The sequence below is a fragment of the Diprion similis genome, chromosome 2 (assembly GCF_021155765.1).
Source record: "Diprion similis isolate iyDipSimi1 chromosome 2, iyDipSimi1.1, whole genome shotgun sequence".
Lineage (NCBI taxonomy): Eukaryota > Metazoa > Arthropoda > Insecta > Hymenoptera > Diprionidae > Diprion > Diprion similis.
Window position 1 is genome coordinate 1,336,753 of NC_060106.1, and position 23,571 is coordinate 1,360,323.

General features: G+C 43.1%; 1 protein-coding gene and 1 long non-coding RNA gene across 4 annotated transcripts in view; one reads left to right on the plus strand and one right to left on the minus strand.

The window, feature by feature from the left end:
- Nucleotides 1-23,571, minus strand: part of LOC124416408 (trithorax group protein osa-like) — a 150,753-nt gene that overhangs the window by 87,346 nt on the left and 39,836 nt on the right. For all 3 annotated transcript variants that reach the window (XM_046897431.1, XM_046897432.1, XM_046897433.1), the window contains exon 9: nt 11,005-11,162. In XM_046897431.1, coding sequence (XP_046753387.1) covers nt 11,005-11,162 — 158 coding nt within the window. The remainder of the gene's footprint in view (nt 1-11,004; nt 11,163-23,571) is intronic.
- LOC124416411 lies at nt 8,249-18,000 on the plus strand. Its single transcript, XR_006930765.1, has 3 exons — nt 8,249-8,506; nt 11,019-11,020; nt 17,988-18,000. It is a non-coding gene; the product is annotated as an uncharacterized LOC124416411 (long non-coding RNA).

Consider the following 23,571-nt stretch of genomic DNA (forward strand, 5'->3'; position numbering starts at 1 on the left):
ATAAACCTAAAAGCTCGCGAGATGTGAGTAACCGCCGAAATAGAGGAATTAGGTTGAACTTAAACGAGAATAGCCCTGCGGGACAGAAAAGAAAATGGTGGTGAGTAGAGTAGAGTTTTAATCGAGGAGGTGTGTTTCCTAATCGAGAAGAAAGTGAGAGTGTAGCCAGAATTTGAAAGCAGGGAGCGAGATTTCCGCGCGAATTCCGTCCGGAAGACGGTTCCACGCAGTAGCAGCACTACTCTCAAACGAACCCTGGTGCAGTGCCGTCCTAGACGTAGGGACAGCAAGATCGAGAGAGATAGATAGATAGATTAGTTTATTTTTCCATAACAATATTGTAAAATATAGATACAGACACAGAAGAGACAGCAACTTAACAAAAGATGAATGAAAAATTAAAAATAAATGAAAAATTAAAAATAAAAGGAGAGAGGGAGGGTGGGAGGGAGGGAGGGAGGGAGGGAGGGAGGGGAGGAGGGAGAGAGAGAGAGAGAGTAGCCGAACGCAAGGTCATGGTTGCACACACACGCACACACCGTAATTATAGATACACCAAGTCTTTAAGGTGCTTATACAGACGCGTTTGTACACTTCGAAAACGCGGGGATGCAAAACTCCTATTCCAAATTTTTTAAAAGTAAAAAGACGCTCCATTTTTTGCCAAAACAAGGCATCAACTGCCCAAGTTTCACTCTGATCGCTTGAGCGGTATAGGAGTTTTGCATCCCCGCGTTTTCGAGATATACAACGGGTCTTTATAAGCACCTTAATAGGGCCAAGATTCCGGTAACATTAACCCCTCTTTTCAACTCGGAGTCAATGCGCGTAGCCGTTCGTCAATTATTGAAGTCTTGAATCCAGGAGCGGAGAATAATAAAAGAACAAGGAAAAAGATGTTAATATGTCTGAAACCACAGCACAGATTCCAATCAGATTTACAGAATAAGGTCAGATAAATAAAGTCTCTAGGTCCTGTATGTTTCGTTAAAAAATGTTCACTCGTCAAAGATATGATGCCGTGATTTCGGGTAGAAGTTGGGCTGGTTAAACGATTCGCAGCTAGCGCTCGTTGGCCAACGGGTACTTGGCAGCGATTCGCTACCGTGAAACTTGATCCCATAATTGGTACACTACTAATGAGTGTAGGTAATACAATTTTCTTGATACACTTTCGAAAGCGTGAATTCGCGTATATTGAGGACTCTTGTATATTAATCGTATAAGTAATATATTAGCGTGGCGTTTTAGAACCGCCCGTCGCAAGAGCACTCTACTGACGAAAAGAATAATTATTTTTTCGGACTATGTTTCTTTTGTCACTACCAGTGCTTCCAATGTGGTTGCTTATAGCTCACTGCAGAGATTGTCCCGAAATAGAATTCGGTGTTTGCAGCACTGTAACATGCAACGGTTCACAGCACTGATCTTTGATTTTTTTCGGCTGTCGGTTATGACCTCAAATTAACCGCAAATACACTAGTGCTGTTACGTCCCTGCCGGTAACTACGGCGGCGCCCTCGCTGCATCCTATCTGTATCGACGCGTAGTTACCTCAAGAGAGCTTTATGCGCTCTTACCATATGTCTTAACTAATACCTACATACACAATTACCATCGTAATATGCATTACCCTTAGATCAGTAATTCTAATATTCACCATTATTCCATTAATAAGGCTCTAACATACATGGTATATATATTTTCACATTTTGACCGTTATATCTTTCAACATTAGCTTTCACATTAAACTATAATTTACGATTCTCAGCTGCAATACCTCAGGTAATAAACACTTGCACTAAAAATTCATAACTTAACACTTAATAAAGATAATCGAGTAGACTAAACATTGGAAACGTGGGAAGAGAAATCATACATGACTCAGAAAGAGATAAAACCTCATTCTCAGAATAAGGGATAGCGCCCTTATTTAATGATCACGCGGCCAACTAGCGTATCGCCGCTTGCTTTCTGAACCAACCACCTCACGCTAATTCCCCGCCAAGATCCTACGTACTAATCAGAAACCTTACCTCCATATTAATTAACATCCTCATCCAATCATCCCAGACCCACGCGAACCCGCGATCCTTTTCAGCTCCTCCTACTTATTCCACCCCTTTTCTTAATCCTGATTCAAATCAGATCAGAATAGTTTCATACATCATAGAGAGCAGAATAACTTCAGACATCACAGAAAGCAGAATAACTTCAGACATCATAGAAAGCAGAACAACTTTAGATATCATAGAGAACAGAATTAATCCAGATATCATAGAGAAGTTTAGACTCAGTGAGAATCTATCGAACTTTTAATCAAATCAGGACTCAAACTAAAATCGCAGAATCAAGTTATCGAACAACTAATTCAATCACCAGTAGCTTAAAACAGTTCATCATTGTTATAAGTGAACATCAACAGTTATTAACCACTGTAAACTTTACTATTGAAACCTGTGAAGTTTGTGTGAATAAATGTGTATGAAAACCAAGTGGTGTCGTCAGTTATTAATTATTCCAGTCACGCATAGTGATGGTTGGCATGAGCTCAAAATAACAAACTCTCAGAATTGATAGGTAAGTTGAGTGTGGAAACCCGAAACGCTGATCAGAAGATTTCCCAGGCTCATAATCAACCACTACGTACGTCAAGAACATAACCTGAATCACGCAGCGATTCAAACCTCCTCACGACGTCCCTCTCAGGACGTAACAGTGCCCAAATTAACAATGTTGAGGACGCATAAAATATTAGAGAAGATCCAACCAGTTGGGTATATGAATGGATTTTATTACTGAATTATCCTTTCACTCGGAACAGTGTTGGGCAAAATTATAATCAATTAGAAATTACAATTTATATTTTCTAATTTTTTTCCGAATCGATCACAAATTACAAAAGTATATTATGGGTTAGAAAGCGTAAACTTCGATGAGCGACTACCGAAACCTACTCTACGCCCAGTCAGGGAGTCGTTTGGCTATTTCAGGGTTCTTACACGTCGATTATGCACTTACTTACCACTACTCCCAATGCAGGAAATAATAGAAGAAGGAAGGGATCGGTTTTACGGGAGACACACGTTTTAAATGGTAAAGATGGTTCATTGTTAATGATCAAATAATTAAATTATGAATGTGATCAAGGGAAAGGCGTCAGCTTGGGTAAGGGGCTTGGATTAGGACCTCTATCAAGCTGGCACCGCCACAAAAGAAAAACGAAGTTTACTATATAAAATAATTAAGTGCTAATTAGATGCTAATTAAATGCTGTAAAGTCGAATTTGTCGCTCCGCGATTTTTCAAAAAAACCTGTGGCGGTACCAGGTTGGACTCAAGCTAGCAGCGCCACAACGAGAAAACTACTAAGGAAGAGTGATTTCGAAAAAATGATTACACAGGAATTAAATGCTAATTAGATGCTCGAAGAATATCCAAAGCTCAAATTTTTTAGGCCGCGTTTAAAACAGAAAACCGGTGGCGGTGCCAGGTTGGACTCAAGCTAGCAGCGCCACAACGAAAAAACTACTAAGGAAGAGTGATTTCGAAAAAATGATTACACAGGAATTAAATGCTGATTAGATGCTCCAAGAATATCCAAAGCTCAAATTTTTTAGGCCGCGTTTAAAACAGAAAACCGGTGGCGGTGCCAGGTTGGACTCAAGCTAGCAGCGCCACAACGAAAAAACTACTAAGGAAGAGTGATTTCGAAAAAATGATTACACAGGAATTAAATGCTAATTAGATGCTCGAAGAATATCCAAAACTCGAATTTGTCGCTCCGCGTTTTTTAAAAAAAACTTGTGGCGGTGCCAGCTTGAGTTCAAGCCAGCAGCGCCACAGCGAAAAAACTACCAAGGGAGAGTGATATCAAAAAAGTAATTACGCAGGAATTAAATGCTAATTAGATGCTCCAAGAATATCCAAAACTCGAATTTGTCGCTCCGCGTATTTAAAAAAAACTTGTGGCGGTGTCAGCTTGGGTTTAAGCCAGCACCTCCGTTAAGCTGGCACCGCCATAACGGAAAATCAAAAAACTAACTATACCACAAATTCAGGCTCATCTTAGGCTATTCAAATGCCACAACGCCGAATTTTCTGCTTTTCAAAAAACCGCAAAAAACGGTGGTGGTGCTAAGTTAACGTTAAGCCAGCACCGCCACGCCGAAAACTAATGAAGGGTGAACAGTAATCGACTAGTTCTATAATTCTATGCTAACACGAGTAATAGTCCCAGTTGTTCGCAATCGAAAGAAAGAGAATCAAACAAATTACGTCCCATGTCTGCAGTATCACTATTTGCTCACAGATCGTGAACAATTCGAACAAGTTCTAGAGTTCATGATGTCGGACTCATTTCTATTCCATTCCATTATCGAGATATTGATTTTTTTTTTTTAAATTCTCGTCTCAAAAATTTCAAAATTTCATGAGCTGATAGCGGCTAATTAGCGGCAAATTCGAGTGCCTTTGAAAATTTTTTACGATCATCCCTTCATGCAGAATTAGTACGTGGTTGTGCTGATTTCGAGAGAAGACAGCACTGCCATCAGTTTTTTTTTTTTTTTATTCGGGTTCCGGAATATTTCAAAGTTTCATTAGCCAATAGCGGCTAATTAGCGGCAAATTCGAGTGCCTTTGAAAATTTTTTACGATCATCCCTTCATGCAGAATTACCACGTGGATGTGCTATCTTTTTGTGAAGTTTGCAGAGCCGTCGATTTTTTCAAAAATTTGAAACGCGGCAAAATAATTGCTTTCACCGCTAATTAGCAGCTAATTAACGGCAAATTATCCAAAAGATATTATTTTGATATTTGTAAATGGTTGTGCCAACTTAACGAATGTAAGAAAAATCCGTATCCGATGTAAAAAAAATTTCAAGTTATTTCCATTTTAAGTCATACCGAAAAATCGTCGGTTCATATTTGAAAAACCCATAATGCCCCTGAACGTCCCGAAATTCCAATTCGTTCACCTACTTTACTCGTGTGGTCAATGTCTGTAAGGAATTTTGTGTATTTTTTTTCAAAAGCACGAAATTCGGGACTAGTGCGCATGAAGAGCCTAAAATGAGCCTAAAATTCCTACGTCATCCTGTTTTCAAAATTATTCACCCTTCATTAGTTTTCGGCGTGGCGGTGCTGGCTTAACGTTGACTTAGCACCACCTCCGTTTTTTGCGGTTTTTTGAAGAGCAGGAAATTCGGCGTCGTGGCATTTGAATAGCCTAAAATAAGCGTAGAATTGTGATATAGTTAGTTTTTTGATTTTCCATTATGGCAGTGCCAGGTTAACGGAGGTGCTGGCTTGAACCCAAGCTGGCACCGCCACAAGTTTTTTTCAAAAAACGCGGAGCGACAAATTCGAGTTTTGCATATTCTTCGAGCATCTAATTAGCATTTAATTCCTGTGTAATCATTTTTTCGAAATCACTCTTCCTTAGTAGTTTTCTCGTTGTGGCGCTGCTAGCTTGAACTCAAGCTGGCACCGCCACAAGTTTTTTTCAAAAAACGCGGAGCGACAAATTCGAGTTGTGGATATTCTTGGAGCATCTAATTAGCATTTAATTTCTGAGTAGTTACATTTTCAAATTTTCCACCCCTTGTGTTGATTCGCCCCCTAATGGCGTCAGCAGCCCGACAAATGGTATGAAGAATTGAAAAATAAATGAAAAACGACGAGCGACAAATTCGAGTTTTGGATATTCTTGGAGCATCTAATTAGCATTTAATTCCTGCGTAATCACTTTTTTGCTATCACTCTCCCTTGGTAGTTTTTTCGCTGTGGCGCTGCTGGCTTGAACCCAAGCTGGCACCGCCACAATTTAAAAAAAAAAAACGCGGAGCGACAAATTCGAGTTTTGGATATTCTTCGAGCATCTAATTAGCATTTAATTCCTGTGTAATCATTTTTTCGAAATCACTCTTCCTTAGTAGTTTTCTCGTTGTGGCGCTGCTAGCTTGAGTCCAACCTGGCACCGCCACAGGTTTTTTTGAAAAATCGCGGAGCGACAAATTCGACTTTACAGCATTTAATTAGCATCTAATTAGCACTTAATTATTTTATATAGTAAACTTCGTTTTTCTTTTGTGGCGGTGCCAGCTTGATAGAGGTTGGATTAGGATATAAATACGGGCTCGCAACTAATGCCTTCAATTTTCAGCCGATCAACTCCAAATTTCAACTGTAGCTTTATAATGACATTTTCTGGTGAAGTAGGTACGATTTTTCGATTGATTGAAATTTAACAATTTTATGACTGATTTTTGCCCGATTTTTTAACTAACAAAAAACTTTTTCCTTTGAATTAGTACTAGATGAATGATTGAGATCACAACGAGCAGCTATCGATGACCGCATTCACACCCAGCCGTAATGTTATTACGGCCTATTTCAGGTTCGTTATCAGTCGACTTCGCGGACGTACGAAGAATAAAAGGAAATGAGAGGAACTTGTACTAAGAAGTTGAATGTTTGAGGATATGATTGATTTATTGTCGAAGATGCGGAGAGTACAGTGAGAAGATGTGAAGGAGGAAAAAGGGAAGAGAGTTGAATTTGGACGTTGGCCGAATGGAAGGTGAGTTGAGAGTGTCTATATGGGGGGAAGAATGCAAGAAACTAGTAGTGCAGGGGTAGAGGGAGCATACTAGCGCCTTTTTCGAATTAATATTTCCGAAAAATCCTACGTACTTCATTAGATTTTGTCATCATCTTTTGAAATCTTTTTTGATTATTGTTCTAGATTGAAAATTGCGTCCTGCAGGTGGTCACCTGTGGGGGTTATGCAAAAAAAGAAGTTTCCTTTCATCAGCGACTCCACCGCCATTTTGTTTCGTAATAATAGTATGGAAAAATTCTTCTACTTTAAGACTTATATTATCATGTATGAAAAACACAATGAAAAACTATATTTATTTTTTTTTAATAAATTTAACCCTTGATTTCGTGTACACAAAGCAGTATTAACTCTTAAGCTTCGTGAAAAGTGCAATGGTTTGAACTATTCATCGTAGGTCCACTCGAAAAAAAACATGTGTCACAGGAAGATGATTAATGACGTTCCGATTAATTAAGACGTAAGACCACCAGCCAGGGATAAGAGCAAGTGAAATTGAAATTTACTCAGGAAGGATCGTGACATAATAAAAGCGAAAAAAACGACCAGAGAAATATGCTGCCGTAGGTATTAACAAGTTTTTGACCACTTACAAATTACGAGTCAATGAGTCATTGAATCACACATGGATACTGATTCAAAACTTAAAAATATTTTTTTTTTAGCATTTGTCTTTGACAGAACTAAATAATCGTTTCGCAGGAGCTGATCATGATAGAGATATATTTAAAAAAGAGCGACCTCATAATCAGAAAATCCCTAAACATAACCAAGTCGGTAGTTGGCTCATTTGTATATCGCGAAAATTCTATTTTAGCCTCTCCACGACCAAAAATAGCGATAGCTTCTTGGGAACCAGCTGGTTGAACAAAATCAAAATAATCGTCGTATTCTTCCACAGGTTCGGCTTGCTGTTGCTTCCTTCCTAGCTCTTACAACTAGGTTGCGTACCTTTGTCTTGTTCGCAGCATCGACACAAGAAAGCCAGCGTGTCTTAAATTTAGGATGCATCACGGCAGCAATAGCTACATTTTTGCAGGAATGTTTAAGTATAAAGACGGACTCAAACCTCGTCTCCAGTGCAGATGTCAATCCCTCTCACAGCGGTCGACAGTTCTGGATGCCTTCGTTACTCTGTAGTAAAAAAAATGTCCTACGAGTAGCTACTAAAATCGGCAGTAAGTGACCATCGTAACAATAGATTTCGCCTTGCAGCCTATCTATTGCTTTGGCAATGGGTCCCATACAGCGGACATACTCTTCCAGGTTACCAAAATCGTTAGGTATCGATCAACGGTTTTCGGATGACAAAAACTGCACTCAGATTAGATATTCTGACCTTCGAAGACACGATTTGGCTGATGGCATCATACGGAATCATACAGAATTCTGTCATGGAACCACTGAGCAAAGCAGGGATACCTCTAATTGTTCTTTCATTATTTCAGAATTTCTGGCGGACCGCAGTGATTTCTAAAATGATGTGGATTAAGCTACGGCTTCTGTGTGGATGGCGCAGCTAGCAGCGCAGAGTTTTAGATCATTTTAATGCAACCCATTGTCGCAATTACATTCGAAGTGTGACTCTGAACTAAACTCTGAACTCTTCGTTCACAGGTATACCGGGACAATCTCTTGAAGCTATAAAATCAACTGCGCATGCGCGACTTTAATCAGCTGTTCCTGCAGGCTAGCCGGCCCAAAGTAGCAGCTGTCAAACTCTGTTTCTGGCTGAGATGTAGTTCATACGAATTTTTGAGGTTAGAATCTCGAATAATGGCGGTAGTGACTCTAAAAGGCTTGGAAAGCATTTGTTATTGAGTCGGAAAGTTGATTCTTCAAAGAAGTGTCGGAATTTAATGCCTTTGCTCGTTGAAAATTCGTTTTATTCGATTGAAATAAGAAACTGTTGAAATGTAAGGTGCATGGAAAAAACGAAGCAAGTAGGTGGAGAACTGGAGACAGTTTATTCAATCATTTCTATAGTTTTATAAATTAGTAATAACAATTAAACTTTTTTAAATCAACAAAAAATACAGCCAAAATGATTGCATCTCTGCTCTTCACTCATATGTGCTCCTCCCGTTAAATTCATCACACGTACAGAGATCATCGCCAATTCTGTTGGTTGGCGAAAGAAATTCTAGGTTTTAGGGTTTCTTTCGATTTCAAATCCCGTGAAGTGTATCTTCTGAGCAACTTCCAGAAGGATTACCTTACTTAATTACAGGAGCTAATATTAAAGTTTATGACTGAAAAATCAAAGAGATTGTCAACAAGAAATGCAGCCAATATAATTGCATCTCTGCTCTTAACTCATATCTGCTCGAGACGTTGCATCAGCGTAAACATGTCAAAATAAGCCCTAAACCCGCGGAGTGAGGCCGAACAACGCCGAGCCAACCCAAGTTCACCGGAACACGCAGCTCGATCACGAACTCACTCTTGTACCTGCGCGGAAATGTTACGGACCTACGACATCCAGCCTACGATCCTCGAAAAAGAGAGAAAAGAGAAGGACGAAGCTGGAAGAGGTGCATCTCAACAAAAAGTTATACTTCTGCCTCCAATCACGAACCACCGATTCGACCATCGCTTTTACCGACACACACGCACACACACATTGAATTTTCAATTTTTGTATCAGGTGCCCTTCATTTATTTAATCGAACATTGTCCAAAATTTGTAAAATGAACTCTGAAAATTATTGGAAAATCTGCAATAGTAGAAACAATAATTTATTAAACAAAACGAATAAATTGATTACAAAGTATTCGTAAATTTGGTTTAACTAAACTTGAGTAAAACAGAAATTCACAGTTCTATTACAGATGCTAAGGTATTTAAATTTCTTGAACGGTCGGTTTGATTTCTTCGATTTGTCAAATTTATAAACTCTAATATTACCCCCTGAAATTACGAGAGCAAGAGAGTTACTCAGAAGATCTGCTACACGCTATTCGAAATTAAAAGAAACCCTAAAATCTAAAACTTCTCTCGCCAACCATCAAATGTGGCGATGATCTCTGTACGTGTGATGAACTGAACAGAAGGAGCAGCTATAAGTGAAGAGCAAAGATACAATTATTTTGGCTCTATTTTTTGTTGATACAAAAAAATTTCATTGTTACTTCTCATTTATGAAACTATAGAAATGATTTCCCACCTACCTGCATTGTTCTTTCCGAGCACCCAACATTTGAATAGATTTCTCACTTTAATCGAATAAAACGGATTTTCAAAAAGCAATACCATTAAATTCTGACAATTCTTTGAAGAATCAACTTTCCGACTCAATAACAAATGCTTTCCAAGCCGTTTAGTAACTACATCAATTATTTGTGATTCTAATTTCAACAATTCGTGTGAACTACATGTCAGCCAGAAATAGAGTTTGACAGCTGAAATTCGGTGTGTGTCTAACCTGCACGAACAGCCAATAGAACTCGTGCATGAACAGTTGATTTTATAGTTTCAAGAGATTTTCCCGGTATGTACTGATGTATTTCAGTGCTGCGCGGACATCTCAGAAACAAATAGTCAATGTACAAATCTTCGTTGAATAAAATTGTCTCCCCAAGCGTATTTAATTTTCAACAGCCTAAACATTGTTTTACCCGTGCCAAGGCCATACTGTAGCTATACTTATCATGGCTATTAGAGGTTAACCCGTGATATTCATGAATACATAAATGATAATATTCTTCCGCGTAAGAACTTAGGCTACAGCTTGGACCACAAGCGATAAACAACTAATGCATGTGTATCAAAAATTGTAGAAAACAATTTTCGAGAGTGAAAAGCGCAAACGGATCCCATGTACCGAACTCAACTAATTATTGTATATAGAAATGTGAAATTGTGCCTCTGCGATGAAATTCACATTTCTATATACAATACGGCACACGAAAACAAACATTTCGAATACAGGTGAATGAGAAAAATTAATGACACTGGTGTCAGGGCGGCTAGGTGGTCTAGTGGAGTAAGTCTCCGGCAAAGCATCTCTAGATACCAGGTTCGATTCCTGACTCCGTCGTTAATTTTTCGAGTCAACCAATTAATATTCGAAATTACATTTTTCTAGCTAACCAACTTCGCATCTTTCGATATGACCTCTTCATATCCTCCTTGGAGGGCCGCGTCCGTCCAACAGGCTTGAGTAGTGATACCGAGTTACACTCTCAGTCTTACACACATAACTGTCTATCACATCTCACAGACACAGTCAAATTGTGCCTCTGCGACGAAATTCACATTTTAACTGATATAGTGAGAATGTAGTTTATTGATAATAACAGCACAAATCCATCAAAACCCCACTGTATTCTTCGTTTGAAAGTAAAAAGTATTTACAGGAAATTATGTTTATACGGTACCTGAGGTTGATCAGAAGTCACCAAAGGACCCGAATGGGCAGGAATGTGTACGCCAGGTGGAGGAACACCAACACCTCCTCCCGGAGCTCCAGCAACAGTGGCAGTGAGTATTGTTGCTGGGAGAGTCATTACACTGCTCTGTGGATGTTGTATAATGTCTGAAAAGTAAACATAATGGGCTTTTTAGATGTCAATATTTATTGATAAAAAATAGTATTTGAAATAATAAATAGGAACAGATTTCATGAAAACAGATTAGTGAGATGTAGGAAGAACAACGGCAAGAAAGGCGATTTTGTGTTTATATAACTTGATGAGCAAAACTAACTCCACTAGCTTAAAAAAACGACCGTAGTCGTATCTATGTTATACAAAATATCGTATGCCCTTCAGTAGAGAGGTGCAATCTTGATTTGGGTGGGGCTGCCCTCATTAAAATCGCTTACCTCTCTCTCTCTTTACCAGTATAATATACTATTCATACTATGGGGCAGATACTATTAATATACACACGTGATGATTGATCCTCAATCCTGTCTAAGGTACTCACTTATTTAGGTTGGTATCACAACACAACCAGTAGCGGCCAGCGTGTAGAGGCACTATTGATTTGTATTGCAATATTAACCTGATTCAGTTACCCTAGACACTAATTTCGTTTCACAATCAAATATCATACTTCCACAGGTGTACAGTAGCTTTCGTTGATGGGTTTGCAGTGGCTCGTGATTTTTTGCCATCAAAACCGAAACGAGTTTTCTTTCTATACAAACTTTATGTGTCTACGATCCACCGTATCGTTTGTTTTTCCTGTTATTGACGGAGCTGGTCAGTGGTAAATGTAAGGGCCTAGCCGGGTTTGCATATGAAATAAGCCTTCATTCGACTTAGAGTTGCTTTACGCCAAACTTTATCGGCTCCCCACTCCCCTTACCGGATAAGGGGTATAGGTTAAGCAACGACCGAGCGCGTCTCCAGGTAGCGGATAGGAGGACGGCCAGGGAAGACCCCACGAACTCGTGCTCGGGACCGGGATACCGGCTAGCAACCGGCCCACGGGACGGGGGTGGATGACGCCCTGGCTAGCTGGGGCTATACGGGACCCGGCCAGCGTAAAAACCGGCCCAGGGGAACTAAGGCCCCGGCCGCGGACCAACTCCTTAAGCCGAGGTGGGATCTGTAGTACCGAGGGCTGGATGGCACTGGGGTTACAGTATCGCGAACAATGCCCCTGGGGTACCCCCCCCCCCCCCCCCCGTTGTATCAGCCTTACCCCCACATAGCAGGCTCAGTGGGGGTGGACCGTTTTTTCCTGCACACTCGTGGGACGTCCTATGGATAACCAACAACAAAAAACGCAAAAAAAAAACCGACACGGGGGTCTCCACGGAAAACAGTTCGTACGAGACGCAAACTATCGCCGAGATGGTAGGGTTGCGCGCGGACGAGGAGGCCTTAGTCTCCGTGACACACCGCGCCCTGGCGGTCTTAACGACGACCACTGGGGCTGGGCAGGTGGAGGGACCGGTGCAGTCCGAGATCACCGTACCCCCAGAAACAGCCAACACAGGTAAGGTTCGCCGCAGTGGAGCGTCGAGGAAGAGGGCGAAGAAGGCCAGATTGGCCCTCAGGACCTCTTCGGAGATGAACCCTGAGAACCGCCAAACACACCAGCGCACCCCTGGACGGGTCACCCAGCTTCGGGGTGAACTGATACCAAGGGGCAACAAAAAGGCTGCCGGGCGCTGTCGGAGGGAACGGGCCTGAAGAGGCCCAGGCGCCGGAAGTATCGAAGACCAAAAGGGGCCGAGAGGAACCCTGACTCAGGAGTTACGGAGAGGCGGCCAGGGGGTGCCAGAGGGCGGTTATCGCCCCCACGGACTACCCCGAGGCCACTCTCAGCTCTGAGCAGGGCGACCTAGTGGTGCGGGCGCTGAGAGAGACGCTGGACTCCATCCCGGATGGGGAGGAGGTCCCGCGATTCGAGCAGAGCCGGCATGACCAGGAATGTGGTCCTGTGGGTCATGCGCTCAGACGAGGGGCGCTGACCTGGCTACGTCAGACGCTTCCTTCCCTGGCGGGGCTTGGGCTAGGGCTTCCCTCCGAATTTTGGGAGGGGAATAACTGCCCAGGCTCACGAGGATGATGGTCTTCATCCCCGGTATACCGGTGGAAACGGAGACCATCATCTAGAGGCTAAAACGCCAGAACGCCGATCCCCAGAATCACCTTTGGAGGGTCTGGGACAGGAAGGACGGACCCACGTCCCTCCATCTGGCGTTGGGCGTTGACTCCGAATCAAGGGACAGTCTGAGGAAGGGGGGACTCGTGGCCCACTTCGGCCTCGGGCGTATCTCCTTTAAGAAGGGCCCCCAGGAACGGAGAAGGTATCGGTGTCGCCCCCCCCCCCCCTCCCGCCGGGCCGCTGCCTCGACAAATGGCGGGGCCCCATCGGGTGCGGGGACCAAGGACCCACACCCCGCGGTTCAGTGCGCGAGAGGGAGAAGAAGCTGCGCCATGAAGCCCAGGGGTCGCACCTCTAGAGCCCATGAACTCAGCAAAGCTGGGCGGAAGAGCGTACAGGCAGGATCACAAAAGACAATGCCGGGTGCGCTCCCCGCACCAGTAGAACGGCCACAGGGGCACCAGCCAGCTGGGGACCCTGCGGACAGGGGGAAAGGGAGGACTCGATAAAGAGACACCCTCACACCCCTAAAAACAGCGAAGTTGACATCGCACGGACCAATGCCCGCGCGGAGGATCAAGTTTTTGCAGATTAACTTCCAACACTGCAAAGCAGCTTCGGCTATTCATAGCCGAAGCCTGGCGGTGGAGCAAAGAAACATATCACTCATTCAAGAACCATGGATTAACAGGGGACTTGTTTCAGGACTAGACAGGAAGATCAGCGTGCTGGTGTGCGAGGAAGGCACGGCTGGACCCGGTCCAAGGGCGGCGGTCTTCGTCAACAACAGACATCAGGCGCTAAGGCTCAGCCAGTTTTGTAGCAGAGACCTAGCGGCAGCCTCGATCAAGCTCAAAAGGGAGAGGGCCGGAACAACCGACATAGTCGTTTGCTCCGCTTATCTCCCCTACGACTCTATGGAACCACCTGAAACGGAAGAACTAAAAAAGGTGATCAGGTACTGCACGGACAACGGGCTACACCTCGCAGTGGGCTGCGACGCCAACTGGCACCACACGATTTGGGGCAGTTCCAACACCAACAGGAAGGGTGAAGCTTTGCTGGAGTACCTCTCATCAGCCGAGATCGAGATCCTAAATAAAGGATCGAGACCAACTTTTATCACCCCTGATAGACAGGAAATGATAGATCTCACGCTCTGCAGCCCCAGGCTCCTGAACCTCATCAGCGACTGGCGGGTGCAGGACTCACACTCTCAGATCCACAGGCGCATAAAGTTCTTCCTCGCAGCGCTAGGCGATCTGGAACCGACGGGCATGCGCAGAAGTCCCAGAGCCACAGACTGGCTCTCCTACAAGAAGGAACTCAACCGGAGGCTCCAGGGACCCTGTAATCACCTGAACAGTGCCAGTGAGGTGGAGAGCGAAGTAATACATCTCCAAACCTCCATCAACCAAGCCTTTGAGGCAGCGTGCTTTGCAAGGCCCACGGTAAACAGCAGGGGAAATCGTAACAACAGCTAGGATTAGGTGGGCCATCGACACCTTCGATAGGTTCAAAGCCTAGAGGCGGACGGAATATTCCCAGCCGTCCTACAGGAAAGTGGCGAGGTTCTAATCACTAGACTTAACAAAATCTTCAAAGCGTGCCTAGTGCTACGCTACATACTCATGAGTTGGAGAGAGATCAGGGTAGTTTTCATACCTAAATCGGGAAAGAGCTGCTACGTCCGCGCCAAATCATGGAGGCCGATAAGCCTTACATCGTTCCAGCTAAAAACACTGGATCGACTAATGGACAGATTCATGAGGGATAGAGCTCTAGCCGCTACCCCCCTCTTGGGGGCACAGCACGCCTACCAAGCTGGATGGTCGACAGAGACGGCACTCCACCACCTGGTAAGGGAGGTGGAGGGGCAACTCCACCGGAAAAAGCAGCGCTCAGCGTATTCATGGACATGGAAGGGGCGTTCGACAACACCTCCTTCAACGCAATTTTTGAGGCTGCCTCAAGTTCGGCTTAAGCACTATGCTGGTCAACTGGATCAGGCAGATGCTACAGACCAGGACTGTCACCGCCAAGCTCGGAGGAACCGAAGTAAGCGTCCGGGACAGCAAGGGCTGCCCTCAGGGGGCGTTCTCTCCCCCCTGCTATGAAACCTAGTTGAAGGTGACAGCGGTGGGTTACGCCGATGACGTGGCCTTGATCATCGCAGGCGACCACTTTCCATCCGTGACAAGTAAGATGTAGAAGGCACTAGACTTCGTACAGAACTAGTGCACATCTCAGGGAGTGAGGATCAATCCTAGCAAGACCGAGATGGTACTTTTCACTAGAAAGCGTAAGCTCAGGGCAGGGCACGGCGAGATCTTTGGAACGAGACTAAACCTGTCCACCGAGGTACGCTACCTAGGAGTCACCTAAGACCCAACCTCACATGGAAGGCCCACATCGAACACCAGGCACAGAAGGCCACGGCCACGTACTGGGCCTGTAGAAGGATGGTGGGCCAAACCTGGGGTCTAGAACCAAGGGTAGTCCGATGGATATTTACGGCCATCATATTACCTCAAATCACCTATGCCTCGCTCGTATGGTGGCCTGCAATGAGCAAGGCTACATTCCGAAAGGCATACGACCGTGTCTGCAGGATGGCGATCCTAGGCATTACGGGCCCTTCGGACCACCCCGACAATTGCCGTGGGGGCCCTCCTGGACCTGCCGCCCCCGCACATTACGGTAAAGGAAGAGGCCTGGAGGGCGGCGCTACGCCTGAGACACATACGGCTCTGGAAGCGCACCGATTTGGGACACACCGTGATACTAAACCGGGAGGGGGCGCCACGGACAACTCAGGAACTGTGCGGGGACCACTGCCCCAGCAGATTCCAGTTCAACCACGCCTTCAGGGTTATGTACCCGCCCAGAGAGACCTGGGCAAACAACCCAGACGAAGGACTTTTCCCAAAAGGATTCGTGTGGTACACAGACGGATCCAAAACCAAGACGGGCACCGGGGCCGGCTTCTGGTGCGGAGGACCAAGGACGAGCAGGTCGCTCGCCCTGAGACCGACAGCCTCGGTGCTAAAAACTGAGATGTATGCCCTACTAGCCTGTGCCAGACATATTCTGAGCAAGGCCCATGAAGGGAAACACATATATATCTGCAGTAACAGCCGGACGGCACTCAAAAACCTAGACGATAACGTCGCAAGGTCGATGCTGACCTGAGACTGCATCACCGTCTTATCACGGCTGGCCAAGGACAACCGCGTGAGCCTGGTATGGGTGCCAGGACACAGCGGCATCCAGGGCAACAAACGAGCACACGACCTGGTCAGTGAGGGGGCCCCGCACCAAGCGGACGACGAGGGCTCCCTCCCCGGCTTATCCCCAGGGTACGTAAAATGCCTATCCAAGCAATAGACGGAGGCCCGCTTCGCGGATCTCTGGGACAAAACACCAGGCATAGCTCACACGAGGGCCATCTTCCAAGGGCCATCGCAGGCTTTAGCAGCCACGCTCAAAAGACTGAACAGAACCGAGGTGAAAACCGTGATGGGCCTTATTACCGGACACTGGTACACGGGCAAACACCTCGCACACCTGGGACTCAAAACAGAGTCCCTGTGCCCGAGATGCGAGGGGGATCAGGAGACTCCCCTCCCCCTCATCACCCAGTGCAGTGGGCCCGAGGGACTACGCACGCAGGTTCTCGGAGCTAACTACCCCGGTGGAGGCAAAATTGAGAACATAGGGGTGGGCAGGCTGCTTCATTTCGCTAAGTTGACCGGCCTTACCTCGTTTCCTACATATTAGGGGTGCCCCTAACGGGCCCGGGCACAATGGTCCAACAGGACTGAGCGCCCGGCTATCTCCAGTTCATACATACAATACAATACAGTAATCGATTTAATCGTAGCAAAAACGACTTGTTTCCCAATAATTAATTAAGTAGGATATTTCATTTCAGGTTGTGATTTCTTGTTGGCCATTTCGAGTCGCTTATATTTGCGTCTCTGTTGAAGAATTGTGACCTAAGTGATTATTTTGTTTTGTAAGTAAACTATTTCTTACTGTCTTGTTTGTGATATCCCTAGTAAATTTTGTGTATTCGTATTTAATCATAGCACTGTTATTTTCATTCTCCCCACTCTTCCCATCGCCCTAAAAGGGGTATTGAGCGTATTTGAAATCTGCCTTGCCGACTTTCAATAAATTCCAATTTTACCTACTGAATTCTTGTGTACTGTTGACGTTTCTTGTTTCGCTCATCGCCCCCACATTCCCCTCTGCCCAACTGACAGCTGAGCATAACGAGAGATCAGGTCTAACCGCTGAGAGTAGCTGATTACCTTCTTTTCTATTGGTGAAGTGAATTCATCTTGAATCGTAAATATTGTTCCTTGGTCATTACGCCCTGGCGCCCAACAATCTTTCTACTTGCATTTAATTTTTTTTTAAAGTTTATGGGATTCCATATTCATTTCGATATTGGCCCGACGATTCATTGTCTTGCACGTTACGGCCGTTTGTTAGCGCTCATATTCCCTGTTGTGACAGCCTTACGAGATAGTAAAAAAAAAAAATCAAGTCACAATTTCTGTTAATTACACTTCTCCAAAAGGGCAAATTTAGTTCAAAGTAATTGCCCTTTCCGAAAAAGTCAAATTTAGTTCAAGGTAATTACGCTTCTCCAAGAAGAGAAATTTAGTTCCAATTAATGCTGATCAGAGTCGTGTATCGACAAACGTTGATCTTTTCTGTTATCGCCGTCGGGGGGATTCCGCGAGCCCAAAATAGATCTCAGTTACGCGCATGCCGATGGCAAACCTAGATGTACACATTACCATTGATCAGATTGACAACAACCATTCGCAGTATTAAAAGAGCAGCCTTTCATACTGGGTTTTGTATGTTGTCAACCGTATAACGACCCAACCCGTGAAACGAGACTATTTATTTAAATCAATATTGTGACTGTTGCTGACACCGTCACACGAAAGCGGTCGTGGGAATGGGCCGGTCGAGGTAACTTGATTCAAAACTGGAATGCACCCCCTAAAAGGTGGGGGTCACGCCCCTGAGGAGTGTTTGAATACTTGTTTGGTTGAAGTAAAACACCCTAAAGGCGCGAAGCGAGGAGTTAATGCGCTGTGCAACGGGAGTGATGCAAAACAGAGCAAGAAGCACGTGTCAATCAAGCGTTTGCATTCGAAACTGGAATGTAACCCCTAAAAAATGCGAATCACGCCTCGGGGGTGTCTAAATACTTGCTTGGATCAAGTGAAACACCCCAAAGGCACGGAGTGGGGAGAGGACGCGACAACGGGGTGTAACGGGAGTTCTGCCAAACAGAGCAAGAAGCCCGTGTGACTCAAACTCTCGCATTCAAAGCTCGGGGTTGCCTCGGCAGATGGGCCGGAACAATAAAATCGTATACGTACGCTACAAAAATGAGATGAATGCGCGACAAATACCTCACTTCACGTTTAATTAGCTACTAAGCCTCCTTGGTCCCGAATTAATGAAATAATTCAAGCTCGCGTCGCGCTGCGCTTTGTACACCGTGTAGATGTTCCTCGTCGGTTAATTCTAGTCTTTTTCTAAATCTTCTAAAATGAGAATGATGATATGTCGTAAAATTAATTTGAAAACGGGGAAATAATTAAGAGTGTTATAAAATCTTTCAAGATATTTGTGAAATCAGTTGAATCACTTAATAGCTTGTAAAATCTGGTCAAATCAATTGATACCTTGTGAAATATGCTATCTACCAGATTATTTAAATAACGTACGCTACAATAAAATTGTCATTGAATAATCGCTTCGAACCACACGACTTGCATCTGCCAATTCAAAATTAGATGTAATCCCTTGTCATTGTAATATGTTAACCAATTGTTATCATTAAGGTTAATCTATTGTTTACCCTAATACTAACAGTTTCAATGTTATGTTAAATATGTTACAACTGTACGACACGTGTCTGATTAAGTACTAGTAAATTATTACGTATATTTGCCACTCATAAACCATGCTGGATGTAAATCTCATCTATCACTGTTTGATCGCAGTCTTGGATTATATTCTACGTACTTGATACAAGAAATCTCTAATATGCAAGATGCAACTTGGAAATAGCTATTCAAGGTGAATAACACTGAAAACTCGAAGATTGAATAAAATTATGTCTGTTTCATAAAGTTTTCAGAGAAACAGTATGCAAAACTTGAACTACAGTGAAATTACTCAAGGTATGAACTGGAATCACTGCCCAACTATACGTATGGGTCAAATTATAAAGCAAGGAGTCATTGATCTGATCATGACCCATAAGAAGAGAAAACAACATTATTAATAGAGAGGAAGTAACTACTTCAAGCTGCAAATAAAACAAGAATGTAATCTACATACTCTGTTGGCAGAAAAATTAAAAAAATAATTTATAATCAAAACTGGGTGAATAATACAATAAACTAACGTTAGCAAAACAGTTTTGCATAAAGCGTATTAATTATATTATTTTGTACGAATAAATGGACGCATATCAGATGAATCTGGATTTCATCTACAGTAGCATTCTATTGGCTGACGAAGAAGAAAGATTATCGTGTAATGAAAAATATTTATAAATTCCCAAAGAATTTTAATTACTCGAGTAAATGTAGTTCTGCAACTTTTTATTGCACTTCTCGAAATGTTCTTACCTGCAGAAAAGATAGAATGAAAATCTTCATTAAATTGTATAAAATGGTACTGATTTAAAAAAAAGCTTGGCGCAGTTAATATGAAAGATGATGCTACATCACATTAATTACCTCTTCACACCTATAATGATATTTTACACAGCACAACTGGTGTGCGTGGTAAACGCCCGCGTCTCCTCAAAATTACCTGCGCCTCGCGCGAGCTCGCACTAAAAATCCGCACTTCGACGAGTCGCCTCAAAGGGAACGAGCACTACAAGAACGTCTCCATACCGGGACCATCTCTGGAAACTAAACAGGAACTGCGCATGCGCGAATTTAAATCCGCCGTCCGTGCAGTCTGGCCACCCCGAGACCCTGCTGTCAAACTCTGTTTCTGTCGGCGATGTAGTTCACATGCATTTTTGAGGTTAGAATATCAAGTCATTGAGATAGTCACTCGGAAAGGCTTGGGAAGCATTTGTTATTGAAAATTGATTGTTCAAAGAACGGTCCGAATTTAATGCTGATGCTCTTTGAAAATTCGTCCTATTCGATTGAAACAAGAAATCTGTTCAAATGTTGGGTGCTTGGAAGAAACGAAGCAGGTAGGTGGGGACAATTTATTCAATCATTTTCATTACTTCATACATTAAGAATAACAATGAAATTTTTTTCTTTCAACAGAAAATACAGCCAAAATAATGGCATCTCTGCTGTTCGCTGATGTCTTCTCTTCCCATTCAATTCATGACACATGCAGAGATCATCGGCCACTTTTGTTGGTTGGAAAAGGAAGTTGTAGATCTTACGGTTTCTTTCAATTTCAAATCTAATCTAAAAAAATCTAATCCGAAGAGTAAAACTCAGAAAAATTCTGTGACACAAGTTAAAAATCAACATTTTCAAAATGTGCCTTAGTGTCACAATTAACTTTAAGGATAATCATGTTTTAGAGTAATGTTCAGAACATTCATATGAAAATATTGACTTATCGGGTTCAACATTGTACCCCTTGTTCCTTTGAAAGAAATAAATATCTAATTTTCACTGAAGTTCATGAAAATATTTACTTAAACCTAAATCCAATACAATATCTTGTTCATAGTGCTCCGAACATCATCCAGTAACATGAATATCCGGAAGGAATCCCTCTGTCGCAGAAACCGTTATAAGGTTCTTTATTTTTAACTTGTGCCACTGGATAACTTTTGCATTGCAGATTCCATTTCCAATCTTAGGATGAGATTTTTTGTTTCGAACAGTGTTAATATGGGATGCAGAATTAATTGTAATAAATGGAGATTCACAAACTCTCAGTTTCAATGAAGGACCATTGTAAGAGTATAAAATTGAATCTGGTTTCAAGCTTTCAATAAGTTACCGGATGACTCCCTGATAAAGATTCATCATAAAAAAGTTAGCCAGCAAGTAAGTCCTATTGTAGACAAAGTGATCATTTGTAACGTGTACTAGTAAGTAAATGCATTCCTTAGACCTTGCCGGGGTTGAACGAGGCTCAAGCACGGATGATAGCTGCAACTAGCTAGTCAGATGATACTGTCGATTAATATTGACTATAAAGACATTTTCAACTGAAGTTATCCAACATTTTTAGATTGAGATTGGTTCAGTTTACACATCAAAATTCATCCTTGGAATCTGATTTAACACTTAAAACACTATTCATCTGAATTGAATGCCAAGAGAGTGAAAAATAAAATATCAAAACTGCCAAAAATAAAATTTGAAAAATAATGCGGGCCAATAATACTGCTTGGATTACAATGGTGCACGGAATGATTGCTCTGTAAAATTAGTTAGCAGCAATTGTTGAATAACAAACTTATTACTATTGGCTCGATAGATCTAAAATGATGGAATATTCAAACACCATGATCTGTAGCGTGTCGTGCTCTCCAATTTTGCCACGACTGATGTTCAGAAGGTGGCGATGACCAGAAGAAATTCCTTCGGATACCTGTTGTCTAATGGAACAATGGAACAACCAGGTTCGATGGTTGGAACGGTGGCACCAATCGAGAAACTAGGGTCCTAGCCACCAAAACGTTTTGACCATCAGGTAAGGTATGATTTTCATCCTATTATCCAAACTTGAAACTTTAAGTCTGTCAGAACAAACGAATTTTATCATTGAATACATGTGAAAACATTGTAATATGCAAATATCATAGTATCAGAAATTTACTTACACGCTTCAACGCCTGACAACTTTAGTCTCACTTCGATGATGTTTGTTTCCCACCTGAAAATATTAATAGATATTATCATCAGACAAGAGCTTCTAATTGTTTTGAATACCACTAATTTTCAATAAATTGCGACAGAAAAACGAATTGCTACTTTTTGCACTCCTAAGCTTTGTGTTTCAAGATACACTATTTCTTTTATTCCTTGTTACTGATTTTATTTTAATATTTCATGTTCATTGGCACTGATTACTGGCTTCCGGAGCACTGCACTGTAACAAATCTACTCTGGAGCAACCTTCTACTGGGTTTCAACTATCCATTTATTTGTAATTTTATGTAAATAAAGAATCTGTTTGAAATAAACAATATTTTTACTCACCTGCCTCAGTTTGTCTAGACTCCCACTCGTTGATGACGTTCCACATTTAATTTCAGATTTCTTCTTTCAATAAATAACTGATCCAATTTCTGTAGCTTTTGTAATTGTTTCTCCATTGACGCCTTTATTGTGTCGATTAAATATCTTCTAATATCAACTACGGTATTGCTGAATGACACTTTTCTTAGAAAATTCACGATAAGTAGGAATAAATATCAACATAACCTCAATACGCTACTTTACGCGCGAGAAATTCAGAGCCTTGTCACATTTCGTGTACGTTGGTCGCCTTGGTTAGCTGACGAAAATTACTCCGCGGGGCAATTTCGCTGACCAATGAAATTGAATCATTTGGCGCATGCGCAGTTTCTGTTTAGTTTCTAGAGATGGTCCCGGTATACCCAGATCGAACTCCTGCACAGGCAGCTGAATATTCTAGAGCGCGAGCCGAGGTTGCTCGTCGGACGGCGGAAGGAGATCGCGGCCTCAGGGTGCTCTATGACGGCAACGGTCATCGCATTGTGCAAAAGACCCTCTCAACTGCTGCAAAGGACACAATAGTGCCAGCCTTACACCATCGCCGAAGCGAAAACCCCTCTAGAGCTCCTCAGACCCCGCAGTGTGCTGAAAACACTCCCTCCGCCACCTTACCACCTTCCACCTATGTGAGTTAGCAGCACAGGCAGCTTCTGGGTCGGACTGGCTCTGCCTCCTCCTTTGCTACTACAGGAAAACCAGTGGTCGCGACTGCGAGCAAGGAGGCCATTAGTAAAAATCTAAACCCAAAGCAGCGAGGTAATGGTGTCTCGAAACGCACAGGTAAGGACTGACGTAGTCTAGGGGAGGCAGCTGGGGGCAATCTTGCAGGCAGTGCGGACTTACGAGTGTGCCATGTGAATGCGCAGTCAATCGTGTGTCATTGTTCTCAGTTTATACACTATTTTGAAGCAGAACGCTACGAAATCATCGGAGTGAGCGAGACCTGGCTTAAGCCTCACATCCCTGATGTTATGGTCTCGCCCAGAACTCATAGTGTATTGCGCAACGACCGTGTTAACAGACGAGGGGGTGGGATTGCCTTATTCGTACATCATTCTCTTTGTGCTCGAATTGTTAGTACATCAACAGACGGCATGCAAC